This window comes from Ahaetulla prasina, chromosome 2 (genome assembly GCF_028640845.1).
Source record: "Ahaetulla prasina isolate Xishuangbanna chromosome 2, ASM2864084v1, whole genome shotgun sequence".
In the NCBI taxonomy this organism is placed as follows: Eukaryota; Metazoa; Chordata; class Lepidosauria; order Squamata; family Colubridae; genus Ahaetulla; species Ahaetulla prasina.
In genome coordinates, this window is record NC_080540.1 from 5,629,761 (window position 1) to 5,652,203 (window position 22,443).

The following is a 22,443-nucleotide window of genomic DNA, read 5'->3' on the forward strand; positions in this document are numbered from 1 at the left end:
CAGCAAAATCTTGTTGAATTAGTTCACTAAATTACTAATTTACTAATTAAATGGGTTCCTTTAATTAAATAGAATAGAATAGAATAGAATAGAATAGAATAGAATAGAATAGAATAGAATAGAATAGAATAGAATAGAATTTTTATTGGCCAAGTGTGATTGGACACACAAGGAATTTGTCTTTGGTGTATATGCTCTCAGTGTACATAAAAGAAAAGATACCTTCATCAAGGTACAACACTTACAACACTTAATGATAGTCATAGGGTACAAATTTAACACTTAATGATACAACACTTAATGATAGTCATAGGCTACAAATAAGCAATCAAGAAATTCCTCAGAGTTTGGTAATTCAGAGAGGGTGCCACTGGGATGTCCAAATGACGTCTTGTCTCTGATGACGTTATTACACACATGACCAAAATAGCATCCTTTGCAATGCGTTCTACGCAAGGCAGTCTTCAGAGCCCACCCAAGGGCTGCAACTGGTCCATAATATGGTGGCCCAGACAGTGATGAGCAATATTTCTCAACCTCAGCCACCGTTAATATATGCGGACTTCAATGCCCAGAATTCCCCAGTCAGCATGTTCTAAACCAGTGGCCGTCATCTTTTTGGGCACCAGGAACCCGTTCTCTGGAGAAAGGTTTCTCCACGGATCGGAGGGGGTGTAGTTTTGGTGCCTCCTGCATACCACAGATGGGGCTTGTTTGCGTATACCAGAGCCCAATGCCGGCCCACAGATTGGGGGTTGGGGACTCGTGTTACAAACCATGGAAGTCATGACTTGTTCTGACTGTGTAAGGAAAGGGTCAGTTTACAGTCAGGTACGACTCAGATTGAATTAAATAAATATCCCGCTCAGGAGCATCAACATACACTTGGTTGTTACGGAAAACAAAAATAGCACGCCATTTCGGATAGAACTTTCCTCTGAATTCTGACATGCTAGTCCCAAAGGTACTTTTTCAAGAGGCAAGTAGACTTTCTGGTTTTTCTTTTGAAGGTGTTTCGCTTCTCATCCAAGAAGCTTCTTTAGTTCTGACTGGATGGTGAGGAAGGGAAGGATTTATGACGAGTTGTCTGCAAGGAATATAAACCCTTCCCCACCGTCCAGTCAGAGCTGAAGAAGCTTCTTGGATGAGAAGCGAAACGTCTTCAAAAGAAAAGGAAAAACCAGAGAGTCCAGTTGGATGACTGAGAATCTCCATAGATGTTCTGATATGCTACTTTTCTTCATTCATTCAGAGAAAAGAATTATTTTACATTTTAGTGCAGAGAAGCATTCCAACTCTTTTGATGTGGCTCAGCTCATTTGAGATAGCCATGTGTTCTGGTAAACTATTTTACAGATTTAGCAATATTGATGTGCAGTACCAGCCTGCTTAAGCAGATTTCTAGGATCCTAACCCTAACCTCCCCCAAAAGCACTAAAACTCACTCAGTCTTCTGAGTTGACACAGCTGTAGTAAACCCAGTCTTCCCAAACATCCTGGGCATGCAGAAATGATCAGAGACAAGCAGTCCCTCAAGTAAAGCAGAAGGGAATAGAAGAAAATCAAATACAATGACAAGAATTAGAAGGGACCTTGGAGGTCTTCTAGTCCAACCCCCCTGCTCTGTCATGGTGTGCTTGATAGGTGATCACTGCACCTTGAATTGCACCCAGAGGCTGTTCAGTAAGTGGAGCAGCTGAGGGAGCAGTAATGATGCATGGGCATAAGAAGAAGCGCCGATGACTTCCTACGTTGCAGCATTTCAAACCCGCTGTAGCTTCTAGGTAGTCTTCAAGGGCAGCCCCATGTAGAGTGCATTGCAGTAGTCCCATCAGGAGGCAACAAGGGTGTGAATCACTTTCGGAAGGGCCTCCCAGTCAAGGAAAGGGCTCAACTCACATATGCAAGGGGCCTGTGCAAACTGGTTACTGTTAGCCTGGAGCAGAGCCCGAACTAAAGACTTCAATGTCATTTGTCTACTTCAGTTGCTTCTGCCCTGGAGCTCCGGGTGGCCTCGTCAGGAGACCAAGCCCCCGCAGAACCCCAGGCAAGGAAGAGCCTTCGCCTCTGCCAGGCTCGGAACAGAAGGGAGCTCATGGAAGAGACGAGACAAAACGCTTCCGAGGAGCCGGTGGTCAACTCCGAGGTCCATCGCCAGCATTTCCGAGACTTCTGCTACCAGGAGATGGAAGGGCCGCGCCATGCTTGCTGCCGGCTGTGGGATCTCTGCCATCAGTGGCTGAAGCCTGGAAAACATACCAAGTTGCAGATGCTGGAACTGGTAATCCTGGAGCAGTTCCAGGCCATCCTACCTCAGAAGGTGCAGGAGTATGTCAAGGAACGGGAGCCTTCCAATTGCGACCAGGCCGTGAGCCTGGCCGAGGAGTTCATAAAGAGCCGGCAAAGAGAAGAGGTGGGCACACTGGATATAGGAGATAGCTTAACTTTCATTCTGGAACTATTGGGCAAATAACAGACGATAAAGCCACAGAACTGTCATTCGTTTTCAGATTCCAGCTTTCTGAATTTAGAGGGTGAACTTTGAATTTGGGGAGATGCATTTTCTGATTGATCTATCAGGCCAAGGTGTATTTTATTCTCTAGAAACTGTGTATGGCTGCCAATATTAAAGGCACAACTCTGGGTAGCTCATAACCAGCTTACAGGAGAATGTAAAAACAGTTAGGAGCCCATATCAAAATAATGAAAACCGAGGCACCATCTCACAAGTTCACAAAGCAGAAGCACCTTAAATGGGGCCCATAACATCCTTGCTGCGGTGCCTCATGAAAAGGCATGCAAATATGGCAACCATTCTATATACGGGTAGTCCTTGACCACAACGGAGCCCAACATTTCTGTTGTTAAGCAAGACAGTGGTTAAGTGCATTTTGCCCTTTCTTGCCACATTTGTTAAGTGAATCCCTGCGGTTATTTGAGTACTCGTTGTGGCCTGCCAGCAAAGCTGGCAGCAGATTCGGACAGTGAGGAGGTTGGGGAGGAACATGGGCCAGTCCTGGAGTCTGGGGAAGGCTCTGATGAGGGCTCTGCATCGGAGGCAGAGAGGGGGCCAGGGCTGGATGCCAGTTACCAGCTGCCTTCAGAGTCAGACATCAGTGAGGTAGACAAACAGCTGGAGCCTGTTCCCAGTGCGCGCATGCGCAGAGTTGCCAGACGAACGGCTAAAGAACAAGGGTCGACTTGGGAGTAAGGCCACAGGTGGACGATGAATGGCCCCTCCCAGAGGGAATAAAAGAGGAGCGAAAGGGGAGTGGAGGTTGCAGGAGACAATTAGTTGGCCTAATTGGTTTGTGACTCTCCAAGGCTCCTTGCCAACTTTTGAAGATACCGGCCTGGCAGCTCTCCAAGCCAGATAAGGTCTGTGACTGTAAATTCTCCTTTGAAAGACTTCGCTGAAGGTGGATGAGAGGAATTCACTGTTTGTTTAATGAAAGGGATTTTGCTAGGACCAGCCTAGGTCAGAACAGTGCCGTTAATCTTGCTAACAGGTTTTTCCCTGCTCCCTTTTTTGTTTCAGAAGAAGGCATCCGATGTCTCCAAAACAAGGAGGAGCCCTTCGCACGCAAAACGTATTTTGAGGTGCAGGAAGATCACCAAGAGGAAGGATGGCATCGTGCAGGGTGAGAATGTCTTAGGCCGCCATTTTGGCACAGTCCCCGACTGACAACTGTATTTATTTATTTATTTATTTATTAATCACATTTATATACCGCCCTATCTCCCGAAGGACTCAGGGCGGTTCACAGGCAAGTAAAAACATATAAATACAGATTAAAATAACAATTAAAAAACTTATTCTAAAAGGCCGAATTATTAAAAAGCAATATAAATAATAAAACCCGTTAAAAACCAATATAAATTTAAAATCTAATCCAGTCCTGCGCAGATGAATAAATGTGTTTTGAGCTCGCAATGGAAGGTTCGAAGGTCCGGAAGTTGACGGAGTCCTGGGGGGAGTTCGTTCCAGAGGGTGGGAGCCCCCACAGAGAAGGCCCTTCCCCTGGGTGTCGCCAGACGACACTGCCTAGCTGACGGCACCCTGAGGAGTCCCTCTCTGTGAGAGCGCACGGGTCGGTGAGAGGCATTCGATAGCAGTAGGCGGTCCCGTAAGTAACTGTATAACGCAGTGGTTCCCAACCTTTTCTTGTTTGAGGCACAACCTTTTCTTGTTTGAGGCACCCTTGGAAAGCCTTTCAAAAGTTCCCGGCACCCTTATAAGGAAATAGATATTTAAAATCTCCGTAGCTCAAAAGTTCCCGGCACCCTCAAAAGATCTCACGGCACCCCTTAGTGCCGCGGCACACTGGTTGGGAACCACTGGTATAACGGATCACAGAATTTCTATTCTGAGTCATGGCGGTTGTAAGTGGAAGCTGAAAAATGTCCTTGAATGAAGACCCTGCTTCTCTTCTTGTCTTTGGGTGAGCCTAGATGGAGCCATGTCGGAGAGCCAGGATCAGGCCAGCCCTCACAGGAGCGGCGCCAACGGAGACAACGGTGGGGAGGAGCAGGAAAACCCTGAGAATCCAGGAGGCAATGAAGCCACTCAGGAGGACCTGACAGGTAGCAGATAAAAGGGAGTTGTGGCCATGGGAGGCGTGGAGGTCCTTTTTTGGTCTTTTATTTGTTTGGATTAAAGCAGGGGTGTCCAAACTTGGTCCCTTTAAGACTTGTGGACTTCAACTCCCAGAGTTCCTCAGCCAGCTTTGCTGGCTGGGGACTCTGGGAGTTGAAGTCCACAAGTCTTAAAGGGACCAAGTTTGGACACCCCTGGATTAAAGGAATAAATTTTAGAACGGCATTTCTCAAGACACTTAAAGAGTAAGAAAAGAAAGAGAATAAAGGAACATACGATACGGGTTTGCCAAGTATAAAAAATGAGGTTAAAAATTTACAGGGTATTAAATGAAAGAAGTATTCTTACAAATAGTAGTAGAGCAAAGATAATCGCACAATAGTTGAAACACATTAAAAATGACTATTACAATTGAATCAGAGGCGGACAAAAGCTGCAACGTAATACTATTTCTAACTATTGTGAATCGGTCTATTCTCAATTTCAGGGCCGGTCAGACAGATTCTGATGTTTTAAAGCAAGGGTGGGCTTCAAAAATTTTAGCAAGGGGTTCTTTGCCCAGTTGCCGGGTGGGCACGGACATGGTGGGCGTGGCCTAGTCAGCCTCCTGCACCATGGGGGGAGGGGCGTTTTGCCCTCCCCAGGTTCTGGAAGTTTTCCTTGAGCCTCCAGGAGAGGGAAAATGGCCTCCCCAGGCTTCAGAAGTCCTCTGGAGGCCTAAAATGGGCCTGTTTCCAGCCTTCCCGAACTTCTAGTAGGCCTGTTTTTCACCCTCCCTGAGTCTCCATTCGTACCCTGCACTAACCTGCATCCAAAACAGGCCATGTGGGGACTCCTGGGAGGGGCGGGGTGGGCAGAGCCAGCCAGGAGTGGGATTTGTGGGTTCTCCGAACTGCACCAAATCTTAGCTAGAGGTTCTCTCGAACCCCCAGCATCCCACCCTTCTTTTAAAGCCTTCTGTTGGAAGAAATTCAAACTTCACGTGTGGCAGGAGGCTGTGTGCTGAATTACAGTCCATAAATCATTTCCAACTTGAATTAAAATCAGTATCCCTTCTTTCATTTATATTTATTTACACATAACACACACATGCAGAGAGAAACAGAGAGAGGGTATTTCGGAGATAGAGGCATAGTCACAAAACCTTATTTTTATCCTGCCTTATTAAAAAGACTCAAGGGTGAATATAGGTAGTCCTCAACGTAAAAACAGTCACTTAACAATCATTTGAAGTTATGACTGACCCCCCCAAAAAAGGGGCTTACGACTCAGTTTTGTTGCCTCAAAACTGAGGCACCCCAAGGGTGCTGAAGACTTATTCCCTGAATTTGGGCGAGAAGACCCCATTATGTTTGCAAAGGGGCTTCTTTGCCTCCTGAAAATACGAATTACCAGGTAATTCAAAAAAGCATTTATTGGGGGGGGGGTTTTAAGTCTTTTTATAGCAGGGGTATCCAAACTTGGCCCCTTGAAGAGTGGTGGACTTCAACTCCCAGAATTCCCCAGCCAGCAACTTGCTCATATTTATAGCTCATGTTGGCTGGGGAATTCTGGGAGTTGATGTCCACCACTCTTCAAGGGGCCAAGTTTGGACATCCCTGTTTTACAGGGTACAGAAACAAATAATATATAATCTGTGATACATCAATAAATAAATGAACAAACCATAACTGTTGTGACTGTTGAGCCCCCGAAGTGGGGAAGGAGACAGAACAATAACGTAGATAGATTGCACGTAACAATTGAACAGTAGAAAACATCGGTTCTAGATAACATGTCACCAGTGACAAAATTTATGGGTTACATTACTTTTTCCCTGCCAGGCTAGTATCTTCCTTGAAAGTTGCAAGCGCATTGAAGAACTTTCAGAACGTTGCTCGCATAAGAAAACAAATGATCTTGGCTAAACGACCTTAAAGGACACGGTGGCTCAGTGGCTAAGATGCTGAGCTTGTCGATTGAAAGGTTGCCAGTTCAGCGGTTCAAATCCCTAACAGGGTGAGCTCCCGTTACTTGTCCCAGCTTCTGCCAACCTAGCAGTTCGAAAGCATGTAAAAAAGGCAAGTAGAAAAATAGGGACCAGCTTTGGTGGGAAGGTATCAGTGTTCCGTGTGCATTTGGCGTTTAGTCGTGCCGGCCACATAACCACAGAGACGTCTTCGGACAGTGCTGGCTCTTCGGCTTTGAAATGGAGATGAGCACCGCCCCCTAGAGTCGGGAACGACTAGCACATATGTGCAAGAGGAACCTTTACCTTAAATGACCTTGGTCAAGGTCATTTGTTTTGATATGCGAGCAACCACTTGCTTTTCTATAGATAGAGAAGAAGCCCAAACTGCTGGGTTAAAAGTATTAATAGCACCTTTTAAGACCCTAATAACAAACTCTAAAATTTGAGGCGACTGTTTCTAAGGTCTGACCCTGCCATTGTTTGCCCTTACGCAGGGGGCGGCATTGCCCCCACCCACCCATCCCGCCAGGCCCTGCAGGCCTCAGCCCTGTCTCGAGTTGGCCTCTTAGCCATGCAAGACAGCCTGATGCTGGGTCAGCTGAAGCCGCTGGCACGCGGAGGCTGTTCCACACTGTAGGCCGAGGCCTACCTCCCATTCGGCCCCTCAAGGGACTTGCAGGACTCAGCCTGCTCCCCACTGAGCTTCAGGGGCCCAGCGGCATCCAAATTATCCGTTTGCATCCGCAGGGCTCCTCTGCCCAAAAACGATGGGAGGCTGAGGTTTCTTACGGAGGCTGCCTACCTCAAGGCAATCTCATGCAGTTCTGCAAGTAGAGCTTCTTAGCAGGCTGTAGGGGGCTCTGTTTTATAAGGAGGCTGTTTGTGGAGTCCTTGGCTGGCCAGATGGGAAGTAGGCCTCGGCCTACAGCCTGTAACTGCCTCCCACCACCACTGCCAGTTCTGCTGACTGGCTTTAGGCTCGCTTGCATGGCTGACTGGTTGGCTTGGGAGCAGGCCGAGGCCTGGGGAGTCCCAAGGGACAGGGGTAGGCCTCGGGAGGCCTTTGGGTGTCTGGCTGGGAAGTAGGCCTCGGCCTACAGGCTGTAACTGCCTCCGTATACCGGTCGCTTCCACTGACCGACTTTGGATTCCCTTGCATGGCTTGGGAACAGGCCGAAGTTTAGGGAGACCTAGCACAGACCTGGAACCTGCCTACCTACCCCAGGCCAAATATGGTGGTTTCAGGCTCGTGCCTCGGCATGTATATTTTCCAACGAGACAGACCAAGATAGGAAGATGATTTTGTTACGATTTATCAGAATATTCAGACAAAAGAGATGCCTCTCATTCGAAGAGGGAACCCGGATCCTTAGCTTACATCTCTTTTGATTGTTAACGTAACAAAGAAAAATGAAAGAGGAAAAGTTGGTTGGACTGGATAAAACTAACTCCCCCCCCCCTTTGCAAAGGAAATCCGTTACATGTACTCAAACGGGTTACATATTTGCATCCCATAATATCACACTTGTTCGTTAAATTGGGCTCTGACGGTCAGAAGAGGCGTAAATTGTAAAGAAAAAGGTGGTTTGGACTTCACAAAAGAGATAAACCGGACCCCAATTTGTTTTAACAAACTTTTTCTTATCTGCAGCTAGTCTCCAGCTTGTTTATCAGTTTAGGAATGTTAAAAGCTAACAAACTTGAACACAGAGAAAATAAAATTAAAATACAAAGTAACTATGTTAGTTAGCAAGTTACAAAGTCTATGTAGTGTGCCCCTCACTTTCCCACTCTTGAGATACCCACGAGATGGGGGAGGATTTGGGGCAGGCAGGCTTGAGCCAGAGCTAGGCCTCCAAGGGCCTTCCTCTATTTCTGTGATGGCGAACCTATAGCACGCATGCCACAAGTGGCACGCAACACCCTTTCTGTGGGCACATGAGCCGTCACCCGAGTTCAGCTTCGCCACTCATGCGCGCGCATCTCCCATCAGCCAGCTGGTCTGGTCTCTACCACACATGCACAGGTGGTGGGGCGCGTGCAGGGGGCATGCATGCATGAATATGGGGCACACGCATGCGTGGGGGTGCGTGTATGCATGGGGGGTGGGGTGCATGGCGGTTTGGGCCCATGCTTTGGGCACTCAGCCGCAAAAGATTAGCCATCACTGCTCTACGTGTTCCTTTCCTGGATGGAAATTTTATTGGCATCCATCTTTTTTTTTTTTTCTTCCTTCCGGTGAATTCCTGACTTACGGATAGGTTTTGGAGTGCTTTGTCAAAAGATTTCATTTATTTTAAATTTGCTTCTTTTATCAGCAGTTGTGTTCATCCAGCTCTAGTGATAATTGCTTGTTTAATTCCGCAGATGGCAAGCAAGAACAGGAGAAGGAAGAGCAAGAGTGCCAACTGGAAGAAGCGGTGGAAGTGGATCCCGGGAGGATTTCCTTCGAAGTGGTAGAAGAGAGTTGTACAGTAGAAGAGGAGTCTCCGGCGAGTGAGAAACCCTATAGTTGCTCCAAGTGTGAGGAAAGTTTCACCGATAAATCATTGCTCCTTGAACACCGAAGATCACATCCAGGGGACAGGCGATATGGATGTTCCATGTGCCAGAAGAGGTTCAACAAGAAAGCTTGTCTTCTTGCACATGAGAGATCCCACACGGGAGACAAACCTTATCAGTGTTCGGATTGCGGCAAGGCCTTCGGGCTGGAATCTTCTCTCATTACGCACCAGAGGACCCACACTGGAGAGAAACCCTATGAATGTTCGGAGTGTGGGAAGAGCTACCCCTGGAAAACATCTCTGGCGGTTCATCAGAAGATTCACGCTGGCGAGACGTACTCGTGCCCCGTGTGCGAGAAAACCTTCAATCAGAAGTCTTTACTTCGGATACACAAGAGGATCCACACGGCGGAGAAACTGTACAAATGCTCGGACTGTGACCAGAGCTTCACCCTTGAAAAATACCTTAATGCGCACAGGGTGAGGGCTCACACCCGGGAGCGACCGCACGCCTGCTCGCACTGTGACAAAACCTTCATCTTTAAATATTCCCTCATCGAACACGAGCGCATGCACACCGATGAGAGGCCTTATGAATGCTCCGAGTGTGGCAAACGCTACAATGGCAAAGCTGCCCTGGTGGTCCACCAAAACACACACGGCGGACAGAAATCCTATCTGTGTCCCGAGTGCGGCAAGAGTTTCAAAACCAAATGCGCTTTGACGGGTCACGAGAAAAGCCACAAAGGAGAGAAGCCCCACAAATGTTCGCACTGCAACAAAAGCTTCTTCTGGAAACACCGCCTTATTCTGCACGAGAGGGTTCACACAGGGGAGATGCCCTTTCAGTGCTCAGAGTGTGGCGAAAGCTTCCGTTACAGAAACAACCTGACCAAGCACAAGAGGAACACGCACGAGAGAACCCGGATGGTTGGAGAGAGGATCTATCAGTGCTCGATTTGTGGCAAAAGTTTCCGCTGGAGACGGAGTTTCATCTTGCACGAGAGGGCCCACATGGGAGACAAACCCTTTAAATGTACCGACTGTGGGAAAAGCTTCATGAGCCGCGTGTCCCTCATTGTTCACAAGAGGATCCACACGGGAGAGAGGCCTTACAAGTGCTCCGAATGTGGGAAAAGCTTCATTAAGAAGCAGGCCCTCAGTAAACACAAGACGGTCCATACAGGCGAGAGGCGATATTTGTGCAACGTCTGTGGAAGAAGGTTCTCCAATAAAGGTAACCTGATGAGGCACACCAAGATCCACACGGGAGAGAAGCCCTACAGCTGCCCCATATGTGGGAAAGGCTTCATACAGAAAGTGTGCCTTATTGAGCACGAACCCACCCACAGCAAGGAAAAACCCTTCATCTGTTCGGACTGCGGGAAGAAGTTCAAGCGGAAAAGAGGTTTCCTTCTGCACTTGAGAATGCATCGAGGGGAAATGCTGCAACAGTCCACCAAGAAAAGCGTCAATGGTGGCGATGCCGCCACCGCAAACAGCAAAGCCCCGGCGAAAGAGAGATGCCACCCGTGCCTGGAATGTGGGAAAAGTTTCCACTCAAGGTGTCATCTCATTATGCATCAGAGGACCCACACGGGAGAGAAGCCCTATCAGTGCCCAGAGTGCGGGAAAAGCTTCAGTCAGCAGTCGTCCCTCAACACACACCAGCGAGTCCACACGGGCGAGAAGCCCTCCCTGTGTACAGAGTGCGGGAAAAGTTTTCACAATAAAAGCAACCTGGCCCGGCACCAGCGAATCCACACGGGGGAAAAGCCCTTTGCCTGCCCTGAGTGCGGGAAGAGTTTCATTCAGAAAGCCTCTTTGGAAGCTCACAAAGCCACCCACAGCAAAGAGAACCCCTTCTCCTGCCCCGACTGCGGGAAGACCTTCAAGCTGAAAATGTCGCTCCTCACCCACCAGAGGACTCACACGGGAGAGAAACCTTACGCCTGTTCCCAGTGCGAGAAAAGGTTCATCCGACGTTCTCAGCTGCGCAGGCACGAAAAGGCACATGCAGGTGAGAGCTGTACGGGAGCAAATGTGAACGCAGGTTCCCTCTTTTGTCTGTTGGGGAAAGTAGATGTTGTTGTTGTTGTTGGTTGCGAAGTCATGTCCGACCCATCACAACCCCATGGACAATGTTCCTCCTGGCCTTCCTATCCTCTACCATCCTCTGGAGTCCATTTAAATTCATGCCTACTGCTTCAGTGACTCCATCGAGCCACCTCGTTCTCTGTCGTCCCCTTCTTCTTTTGCCCTCAATCTTTCCCAGCATTAGGCTCTTCTCCAGTGAGTCCTTCCTTCTCATTAGGTGGCCAAAGTATTTCAGTTTCATCTTCAGGATCTGGCCTTCTAAAGAGCAGTCAGGGTTGATCTCCTCTAGGACTGACTTAGGGAACCGGTGGCTCAGGGACATTGAGCTTGTCGATCGAAAGGTCGGCAGCTCAGCAGCTCGAATCCCTAGTGCTGCCGTGTAACGGGGTGAGCTCCCGTTACTTGTCCCAGCTTCTGCCAACCTAGCAGTTTTGAAAGCACATAAAAAATACAAGTAGAAAAATAGGGACCAGCTTTGGTGGGAAGGTAACAGCATTCCATGCGCCTTTGGCGTTGAGTCATGCCGGCCACATGACCACGGAGACGTCTTCAGACAGCGCTGGCTCTTCGGCTTTGAAACGGAGATGAGCACCGCCCCCTAGAGTCAGCAATGACTAGCACGTATGTGCGACGGGAACCTTTTTTCTTTAGGACTGACTTGCTTGTTTGCCTTGCAGTCCAAGGTAGTTAGGGAGAGATATTTATTTATTTATTTTTTATCCTGCCTTTAATACTTTGTAGGTAAATAACTCAAGGCAGCGAACATAACCTAATATTCCTTCCTTCCTCTTATTTTCCCCATAACAACAACCCTGTGAGGTGGGTTGCACTGAGAGAAAGGGACTAGCCCAAAGTCACCCAGCTGGCTTTCATGGCTAAGGCAGGATTAGAACTCACCATCTCCTGGTTTCTAGGCTGACACCATCACCACCTCACCAAACCAGTGTAATAATTATTTTTTAAAAACTTATTTAATGTATGTGGCTGCCCAACTCAAAAAGTGTTGAAACTCGGGGCAGGAGTTTAGGAGAAACCAAAGAAAACCAAAAATTTCAAGTTAAAAAGCAGACAATTATTTAAGGGCAACCAGGACTCGTGTTAATACCCCCTCCAGTTGAGAATTCTACTAATTCTGGCCCAGTGTGTGAGAGAGAGAGGATGTAGAGTCCGTTGAAGTCATCCAGACCTACCTCTTGCACAGTGCAGGAATCCGGATAGTTAGTTGTCCAGCCTCCATTGGAACATATTCAGGGAAGGGAAATGAGTTTATCCTGTTCATTGGCTTGTTAAATCCACAGGGAAGGTGAAGAAAACCAAATGACAAGACGTTTGTATCAGACAAATCCTGCCCCATTTGTAAAAATGGAGTAATAAAGCAAACACTCTTAAATTTTCAACCACTGTACATCTGCATTATACCAAATGTCCTTTTTTGAGATGGACTTCTGCTGCCTTCTTTATCCTAGCTTGTCCAGTCCCAAAGACACAATTCAGAAACAAAAAAACAACACTCACGAGCCATGGTGGCGCAGTGGTTAGAGTGCAGTACTGCAAGCTACTTCTGCTGCCTGCCGGCTGCCTGCAATTTGGCAGTTCAAATCTCACCAGGCTCAAGGTGGACTCAGCCTTCCATCCTTCCGAGGTGGGTAAAATGAGGACCCAGATTGTTGGGGTTAATATGCTGATTCTGTAAACCGCTTAGAAAGGGCTGTCAAGCACTGTGAAAAGGTATATAAGTCTAAGTGCTTATTGCCAAGTGCTATTGCACTCTCCCCTAAGGTTACACACTATGGCTTTTGAGAGGACTGTTCTCCCCCATCTAGGCAGCTTCACAATGTTGCATCCCACCTCAGGAAAAAGGCTACGGCCTTCAGCACTAATTTTCTCAAGTGTTCTTGAGAAATGGATTATGTAAAGGTAAAGGTAAAGGTTCCCCTCGCACTTACGTGCTAGTCGTTGCCGACTCTAGGGGGCGGTGCTCATCTCCGTTTCAAAGCCGAAGAGCCAGCGCTGTCCGAAGACGTCTCCATGGTCATGTGGCCGGCACGACTAAATGCCAAATGCACACGGAACGCTGTTACCTTCCCACCAAAGGTGGTCCTTATTTTTTCTACTTGCATTTTTTACGTGCTTTCGAACTGCTAGGTTGGCAGAAGCTGGGACTAGTAACGGGAGCTCGCCCCTTATACGGCAGCACTAGGGATTCGAACCGCTGAGCTGCGGACCTTTCGATCAACAAGCTCAGCAGTCTTAGCCCCTGAGCCACCGCCTCCCCATAATGCAGTGCTTCTCAATTATTTTCTGTCATGCCCCCCTAGGAAGAAGAAAACATTTTTCGCGCCCCCCGCGCAACTGTAAATAGTATCATGTTTGTTATGTTCGTATGTTTGCCGAGGTCAAACGCGCCCCCCTTTACGGAGCCTCGCGCCCCCCAGGGGGGCCCCGCCCCACTATTTGAGAAGCACTGCCATAATGGATTATGGGGAGAGGTAAAAACTTTTGGGATAATCTGAACTGGGGGATAATCTGAATTGGGGGAGGCTTGATGGGCCATCCTGTCTGAACTTTTCTTCCTTAACAGAAAACCTAGAGATAGACCCTTCTCAGGAGGTGAAGATCTTCACTGAAGAAGAGGCCGCCGCTTCTTTAGGTAATTGGTTTTACGGTTAAAATGTCTCATTCCTGTTTAAAAAAAAACCTCTTATTCACCCCCGAGTCTCCCCTTCTGACATGAAAGGCTGGGCAGCCTAGTCTGAAAGCATTGTGTCGTGTCCCGCTCCCCCTCCGACGACCGGGTCTAGGAAGTCCGTATCAAGCGTGGCCACAAAGCCTCTGCAGCTTTGCCAAATTCCTTTCAGATTTCTCAGGGCAGGCAGGAATCCAAGGTGTGACTTCAGCAAACTAAATGACTTTGCTTGACTCAAAGTTGCTTGACTCAAGCTGGTCCTTTATATAGGCTGTGGGGTGTGGCTCCATGACTCAGCACTTATCCAGGCCTGCCCCTCCCTTCCTTCTGCTGACGTCGTCTCTCAGATCTCCGGAAGCGGGGATCCCCCCACTGTGAATCCTCTTCCGCTGGATCTGCTGCCGGTAATTCCAGCACGTGGCTGGCTCCCTGCTCACACGCTGTAGGAGTGAGGTTTGTTTGTTCATTCCTGACATCCTGTCCGGCCATGGGGCAGGGCTGGGGGCTGGAGGCATGACAGGCCGTTCATCTTCATTATCAGACTCCGAATCTGATAGCAGGTCCGGGAGGAGACGGGAGGGGCCTGGCTGAGGAGAGGAGGGAGGACGAGGCACAACACATTGCCACCTGCCAAGTGATAGCCTTTAAGGTATGGAAGGTGTGTGTCAGTGGTGGGTTTCAAATTTTTTTACTACTGCTTCTGTAGGTGTGTCTTGGTGGGCGTGGCATGGCTTGGTGGGTGTGTCTTGGTGGGTGTGGCAGGGGAAGGATATTGCAGAATTTCCATTCCCTCCCCACTCCAGGGGAAGGATACTGTAAAATCTCCATTCCCTCCCAATCAGCTGGGGCTCAGGAGGCAAAGAATAGATGGAGGCGGGGCCAGTCAGAGGTTCTACGACTACTCAAAATTTCCGCTACCGGTTCTCCAGAACTGGCCAGAACCTGCTGAAACCCACCTCTGGTGTGTGTCCTCTAATGTGACAATGCAGGTAGTCCTCAACTTGCAACCACAACGGAGCCCAAGATTTATGTTGCTAAGTAAAACCACGATAAAGTCACATTTTTCAGTACCGCTGTAACTTTGAACGGTCAATAAATGAGCAGTTGCAAATCGAGGACTATACTGTATAAACTGTACGAATGAAGGCAAATACAGATAGTAGTCGACTTAACAACAGTCCGTTTAGTGACCGTTCGTAGTTACAACGGCACTGAAAAAAGTGATTGATGGCCGTTTTTCACACGGCTTGTCGCAGCATCCCCATGGTTACGCGATTCACATTTGGATGCTTGGCAACTGACTCACATTTATGACGGTGGCAGTGTCCCGGAGTCACGCGATCCCCTTTTGTGACTTTCTGACAAGCAAAGTCAATTCACTTAACAATCGTAGTACAGGTAGTCCTCGGTTTACAACCACAATTGGGCCCAAAATTTCTGTTGTGATGTGAAACATTTGTTAAGTGAGCTTTTGCTCCATTTCTCTCCAGACCTTTCTTGCCACAGTTGCTAAGTGAATCACTGCAATTGATAAAGTTATGTTCTGTTTCCCTCCCCCCAATACTCCCAGCAAAGAGTCAGTCAGAGGCCTCCTTTTCTAATTTATTTACATAGATTAGATGTCCTGGCCACATCTACCCATGGGCCTGCCAAGTTTCTGGAGATAACGAGGAAATTATAGATAAGGCCAGAATTACTCACGAATATACTCTTCTCTCCATTGATACAGTTTGCCCGCGCAAATTCATTGCTTTGTCCAAGACAAAAAACCAGGAAGTCCCGCCTCCTATTTATAGTCTCTGCAGATGTCACTGCATGACAATCATTACTTGGCTTTATCCCAACGCTGCTTCTGCTGCGCGCGCCGGTCACGTCTGCGCAGTCTTGCATCACTCCAAAACTGTTCTTGGGGCGTTGCCAAATCAGAAGAAGGCTCCAGAGAATCAGGCCTTGCCGGCCCCTCCTCCTCCCTTTGAGTGGGTGCCAGGGAGGGAGAGGGCTCAAGAGAAGCAGGGCTTGCCAGGTCTTCTCCCTCACTTTCTGAATCATCCGAGTCCAGGAGTCCGGGTCCAGGAACCTGGGTCACAACAAGTTAGTTGCCCGGTTGTTCAATGGCTCTGGCTTCCCCATTGACTTTACGTGTGAGAAGGTTGCAAAATATGATCACATGACTCTGGGACACAGCAACAGTCATAAATATGAACCCGCTGCCAAGCACCTGAATTTTGATCCCGTGATCATGGGGATGCTGTAAAGCAGGGGTCTCCAACCTTGGTCCCTTGAAGACTCGTGGACTTCAACTCCCAGAGTTCCTCAGCCAGCTGGCTGAGGAACTCTGGGAGTTGAAGTCCACGAGTCTTCAAGGGACCAAGGTTGGAGATCCCTGCTGTAAAGATGTAACTGAAAAATGGTCACAAGCCACATTTTTCAGTGCCGTTGTAACTTTGAATGGTCACTAAATGAACTGTTGTAAGCCGGGGACTACCTGTACTAATTTAGCGACTGCAATGGGCTCAATTGTGGTTGTAAGTCGAGGACTACCTGTACATTTCTCCCAGGTATAATGTTGCAGGATCCAGTCTGGGTCAGTCCCCGGGACCAGAGGTTTTAGCCTTCTGAGCTTCCGGACTCGTGTTAGAGCCCGTCCTCTACCGGAATGTGCGCTTTTGGGATATTCTATGAATCGTATTGATGTGGTGCTTGGTTGTGTTGTGGCTTTTAGTTGTCAATTGGGGTGTCGATGGCCAGCTATTATGTCACTGATTGTTGTTTCCTTGGGCTGCAGCTTCTTTTCCTTCCCCAATCTGGCCCCTTTCGCATGTGTTGGGACTGGAAACCCCTCAAATTCCATTCCATCCAGCAGGAAAGACACAGCCATTGTGTGTGGAAGGCTCTGCCCTCCATTATCTTCCATGCCCGGAAAAAGAGTCCATTCAAATCTGTGTCCCAAAGGTGCTTTTTTCAAGGCAGCTGGACTTTCTGGTTTTTATTTGAAGGTGTTTCACTTCTCATCCAAGAAGCTTCTTCAGCTCTTGACTGGATAGTGGATTTATGACCAACTGTCTGCAAGGGGTATAAATCCTTCCATTCCCCACTATCCAGACCACCCATGGCCTGAATGACTGAGAATCTCCATAGATGGTCAAATCTGTGCTGTGCATGTTGCCTTCCGTAGAAAGCAGCTTGCTCTATTTCTGGGTTCAAAGACGTTCCTTGCATCCTCATGAAACGTAGCTCGCAAATCTCAATTATGAACAGCTAAAGGCTCTTAAGTCAGTGTTTCCCAGACTTGGCCACTTTAAGACACGGGAGCATAAACTGACAGAATTGAATTCTGGGAGTTGAAGTCCACGTGTCTTAAAGTAGCCATGTTGGAGAAGCACTGCTCCAAGTATTTTAATATTCCTTTTGGCTTTTCATCTTTTAACCTGCTGCTCTCAACCGGCTCCTTGGTTTACTGAGGAGCTGAGAGAGATGAAGCGCCAGAAAAGACGCCTAGAGAGCGCCTGGAGAGCCAGCCATTCCGAATCTGACCAAACACTAGTGCGGTCACATATTCAGGCCTATCTAGTGGCAATAGGGACAGCAAAGCAAGAATACTTTTCCGCCCTTATAGCATCGGCAGATAACCGCCCAGCCGCCTTGTTTAGGGTGACCCGCTCCCTTCTTTTTCAGGGGGCTCGGGAGGACCCCTTACAGGGATGTGCTGAGGAATTTGGAAGGTATCTGCACGATAAAATCGCTCAGATCCGGGACGGGCTGGACGCCAATTGGGTTGATCCAGGCGGGATGATGCAGGCACGTCTTGAGAACATTGTTTGGGCTGAGTTTGACTCTGTGACTTCCGACGACATGGACAGGATACTGGGGAGATTGAATGCCACCACATGTTTATTGGACCCGTGTCCCTCCTGGCTGGTACTGGCCACTCAGGAGGTTACACGAGGCTGGCTCCAGGGTATTACTAGTGCTTCTTTGACGGAGGGAGTCTTCCCAGCCGCCTTGAAAGAGGCGGTGGTGAGGCCCCTCCTTAAGAAGCCTTCCCTGGACCCAGCTATTTTGGCTAATTACCATCCCATCTCCAACCTTCGCTTTTTGGCAAAGGTTGTTGAGAGTGTGGTGGCATGGCAGCTTCCCCAGTACCTGGATGAAACTGTTTATCTAGACCCATGCCAGTCCAGCTTCAGGCCTGGGTACAGCACAGAGATGGCTTTGGTCGCGTTGGTTGATGATCTCTGGAGGGCACGGGACAGAGGCTGTTCCTCTGTTCTTGTCCTGTTAGATCTGTCAGCGGCGTTTGATACCATCGACCATGGTATCTTGCTGCAACGGTTGGGCGGTTTGGGGGTGGGAGGCACCGTTTTGCAGTGGTTCTCCTCCTATTCCTCCGACCGTTCGCGGACGGTGTTGACAGGGGGGCAGAGATCGACCACTAGGCAACTCACTTGTGGGGTGCCGCAGGGGTTGATTCTCTCGCCTCTCCTGTTCAACATCTATATGAAGCCGCTGGGGGAGATCATTCGTGGTTTCGGGGTGAGTTGTCAACTGTATGCTGACGACACTCAGCTGTACATTTCCGAACCACCCCAACGAAGCCGTCGATGTGATGACTCGGTGTCTTGAGGCCGTTCGGGTCTGGATGGGGATGAACAGACTCCGACTCAATCCATCCAAGCTAACCCCATTGCTGACCGTGGGGGGCGAATCGTTAGCCCCCAGGGAATCGGTGCGCAATTTAGGCGTTCTCCTGGACGCAAGGCTGTCTTTAGAAGACCATCTGACGGCCGTCGCCAGGGGAGCTTTTCATCAGGTTCGCCTGATTCGCCAATTGCGCCCTTTCCTGGATCAGGACTCGTTATGCACAGTCACTCATGCCCTCGTCACTTCCCATCTGGATTACTGCAAGGCTGTCTACATGGGGCTCCCCTTGAAGAGCATCCGGAGGCTCCAACTGGTGCAGAATGCAGCCGCGCGGGGGATTGAGGGAGCTCCTCGTAGCTCCCATGTAACACCTCTCCTGCGCAGGCTGCACTGGTTGCCGGTGGTCTTCCGGGTGCGCTTCAAGGTGTTTGTTATCACCTTTAAAGCGCTCCATGGCATGGGACCGGGATACTTACGGGACCGCCTGCTGCCGCCAGTTACCTCCCATCGTCCGGTGCGTCCAGTGCGCTCCCACAGGGAGGGCCTCCTTAGGGTGCTGTTGGCCAACCAGTGTCGGCTGGCGGCCCCCAGGGGAAGAGCGTTCTCTGTGGGGGCCCCGGCCCTGTGGAACGAGTTACCGGTGGGACTCCGTCTTCTCCCTGATCTTAGGACCTTTAAATGCGAGCTCAAGACCTTCTTTTTTCACCAAGCGGGGCTGGCCTGATTGATTTTAATATTGTGGGTTTTTAGTGGGCTTTTAACAGGGGTTTTAATCTTTTCTTGTAATTTTCTTATTTAATATTTTTAATATATAGCGTTTGAATTTAGATTTTTAAACTGGGTATTGTATTTAAAAAATTTTGGGCTACTGTTGTTTTATCTGCTGTACACTGCCCTGAGTCTTCGGAGAAGGGCGGTATAAAAATTTGAAAAATAAATAAATAAATAAATAAACCAATCCATTTCTTCTTTTTCCCACCTACCCTGCTGCCCTGAATGTTCAGAATTGCTGGTTGAAACTGCTGAACCTACAGAACTTGCTGAACTTTCTATGGAGGCCATAAGCACTGCTGTGGTAAGAAGGAAACGGGATTATTTTTTTGGGGGGGGGGAGGGGGAGGGAGTAAATCCTAGTAAAACCTTAGTAACAGTTCAGAGTTCATAGCCAAGCTTGAAAATCATTAACGGCCCAACAGTTCAACCTTGAAGTATTCCTTATTAGAGGTGGTCCTTGTTTAATGATTGCTGTCAGGCCTGGAAACCATACTAGACTTTAGGGTTCCAGACGCTGCCACATTTTTCCCCTGAGGGGAGGAAGGGGGGCTGAGGGGTATGGTAACATTCTTCAAGCGGTCAAGGTCGGATGGTGTTCACATCTGCAGGAAGAGTGGCAAGAAAATATTCGAATGAACTGGGAGAACGTGGGACCATGTGACCAGCAAAGGGTTAGGAGGGGTGGGACTCTTACACAGCGGGGTGGAGTCTGGCCAACTGAATGGAGCTGAGTGTTTACTGGCCGGATGCCCTTCCTGTCGCTAAGACGTAGTTTTATTCAGCAGATAACATTCTCAGTGTGCCCACAGAGAGAAATACCTGCCTCTACCTAGGATTGAACTCACAGTCTCCTGATTGTGAGATTGCCTCCTTTAATGACGGTGCAAAATTACGGCAGAGTTAAATTTATGACTGTAATGGAGCCTGCCCATCATTCTCATAAGTCGTGATGATCGTAAAACAGTTATGACCCTGTTTCGCGATGGTTGTTAAAGGAATGCCATGGTCATTAAGTGAACCAATGGTTCACTACGGGCATGGTTTTGCCGAAATACGAAAAGTAAATGCGTTGTAAAATATAGTCACTAGACTGCAGGATGGACAAACAATTATAAATCCGGCCTGGTTTCCTAATTTTACAGTTTCCTAATATTTGCTGCCTATATTCGTAAATATTAAATGATACATTCAGAAACATAAGCAGCAAGTACCTCTCTGAGAGCAAACTACTTCGAATCAGTGCGAAGGTCTTTTATCCCCTTTAGCCAGTGGTGGGATTCAGCCAGTTCGCACCACTTCGGGAGAACCGGTTGTTAACTTTCTGAGCAGTTTGGCAAACTGGTTGTTGGAAGAAATCATTAGGGCAGAGAACCGGTTGTTAAATTACCGTATTTTTCGGAGTATAAGATGTGCCGGAGTATAAGACGCACCTTAGCTGATTGGCAGGTGGGTCAGCCTCCTGGAATACCCCCAAACAGCTGTTCCCAGAGGTGAATTTTAGCAATAGATTCCTTGGTTGTGAGCTCTGTGCCTTTATTATTTTTTTTGCTTTTTTTTCTGCCTCTGAAAGTCTGTTTCAGAAAAAACTTTTTTCTGCCTCTGAAAGCCTCCGAAACAGAGCTTCAGAAAAAAAAGTCTCTGAGGCTCTGTTTTGGAGCTTATTTTCTGAAGCTCCGTTTGGGGCTATTTTTCTGAAGCTCCGTTTAGGGCTTTTTTCTAAGCTCAGTTTGGGGCTTTTTTCCCTGAAGTTCCATTTCTGATGTTTTTTTTCAGCCTCTAAAACCTCTGTTTGAGAAGCTGGGTGGGGCTACATTCAGAGTATATGACGCACCCAGATTTTCACCCTCTTTTTGGGGGGGAAAAAGGTACATCTTATACTCCGAAAAATACTGTAGTTGAATCCCACCACTGCCTTTAGCCAACCTGAGTGATACAGTCTGAAGGGCTGGCTATCTATTTTTGCCTTATAAAACTTGCCTGCCCAATCTGGGTGGTAGAATGCTTGCTCAAATGCGAGGGGAGGGAGGCCCCTGGAGGAGGATTTCAATAGAGAGGGTCCCTGTCTATGGAACATCAGGTAAAGATGGCCCCTATATTTATGGCCTTCCCTAAATTTGTAAAGAATTGATTTTTCTGAGGTCTTTTGTGGATAGATTAGGGAGTCAACAACTTCGTTTTATTTTATTTTATTGAATATGAAATTGTGATCAGAATTGTAGTTATTTTTATAACTACAATTATAAAAGCTGCCTAGAGTTCAGATGGACCGAAGCAATGTATAGATTTCCTAAATAAATAAACATCTGAAATCTGGTAGGTTGTAAATAAATTTTGCAGGATCTCATGTTTCAAAAGAAAGCCACTTTAGTGTGTTTGTTTTTTTTTTTTTTTATTCAAAAAGTTTTTATTAGTCAAAAAAGGTTTATACAAATACATATCAGGTATGGTAAATTTTCATTTTTCTTATCTAAAATAAGAATTTTACTCAAATTTTTTAACACATACAACAGCCATAAGGCAAGCAGGTGACACGAAGTAGCTAAGTTTGCAAATTTTAAATACGTAATAAAGAAGAGTCAAGAATAAACAGAATATCGTACAAAAGAGAATAAGGAAAACCAACACAATCCCAAATATCTTTATCACTTCCTAGTTTTGGATCTCAGAACTCTGGGTTCAGCCTGACCCAACTCCAGGGCCGCAACAGCGGCAGCCGCTTCAGCCCCATGATCTATAACCTCCCTTCTTCAATTCCTGGGTCATCTGATTCCAGGAAGGCTTTGTGTTCCTCCACATAGGCCGTAGCCTCCAATTGTACTGATTTTTTCGTAATGCCCTCCCGGAAAATCATCAATCCCTCTGGCATCAGCCATCTGAAGCCCACTCCCTTCTGGTACAATTTGCTTGACAAAAAATAATATTTCTTTCTTTTTTCACGTACCTGTCTGGGAATCTGCCTCAGAATGGCTATCTCCCTGCCCCTGTAAATCAGTGCCCCACTCCTATGTTTTCTAAGAATTTCATCTCGTCTCTCTTCTCACAAATTTGACATGAACCTCTCTGGGAACTGCATGCGTGCGTGCATATTGCAATTAACTCTATAAACTCGATCCACATCCCAATTCATGAAATCAACACCTCTCCCAAGAAATTCTCCCAACAATTTAGTCACAACATCTCTCAAGTCTTCTTG

At 47.7% G+C, this 22,443-nt stretch overlaps 1 protein-coding gene and 1 long non-coding RNA gene across 6 annotated transcripts in view; one reads left to right on the plus strand and one right to left on the minus strand.

Moving 5' to 3' along the window:
• Positions 1-22,443, plus strand: part of LOC131192654 (zinc finger protein 271-like) — a 39,986-nt gene that overhangs the window by 12,934 nt on the left and 4,609 nt on the right. For 4 of the 5 annotated variants that reach the window (XM_058172008.1, XM_058172006.1, XM_058172007.1 and 1 more), the window contains 6 exons: positions 1,986-2,413; positions 3,539-3,641; positions 4,453-4,584; positions 8,916-11,072; positions 13,731-13,799; positions 19,481-19,551. In XM_058172008.1, the coding sequence (XP_058027991.1) occupies positions 1,986-2,413; positions 3,539-3,641; positions 4,453-4,584; positions 8,916-11,072; positions 13,731-13,799; positions 19,481-19,551 (2,960 nt within the window). The remainder of the gene's footprint in view (positions 1-1,985; positions 2,414-3,538; positions 3,642-4,452; positions 4,585-8,915; positions 11,073-13,730; positions 13,800-19,480; positions 19,552-22,443) is intronic. The other variant, XM_058172009.1, reaches the window with a different exon arrangement.
• LOC131192855 (uncharacterized) overlaps positions 1-22,443 on the minus strand; it is a 31,310-nt gene that overhangs the window by 2,904 nt on the left and 5,963 nt on the right. The window contains exon 3 of the long non-coding RNA XR_009153797.1: positions 12,340-12,431. This is a non-coding gene — a long non-coding RNA (uncharacterized LOC131192855). The remainder of the gene's footprint in view (positions 1-12,339; positions 12,432-22,443) is intronic.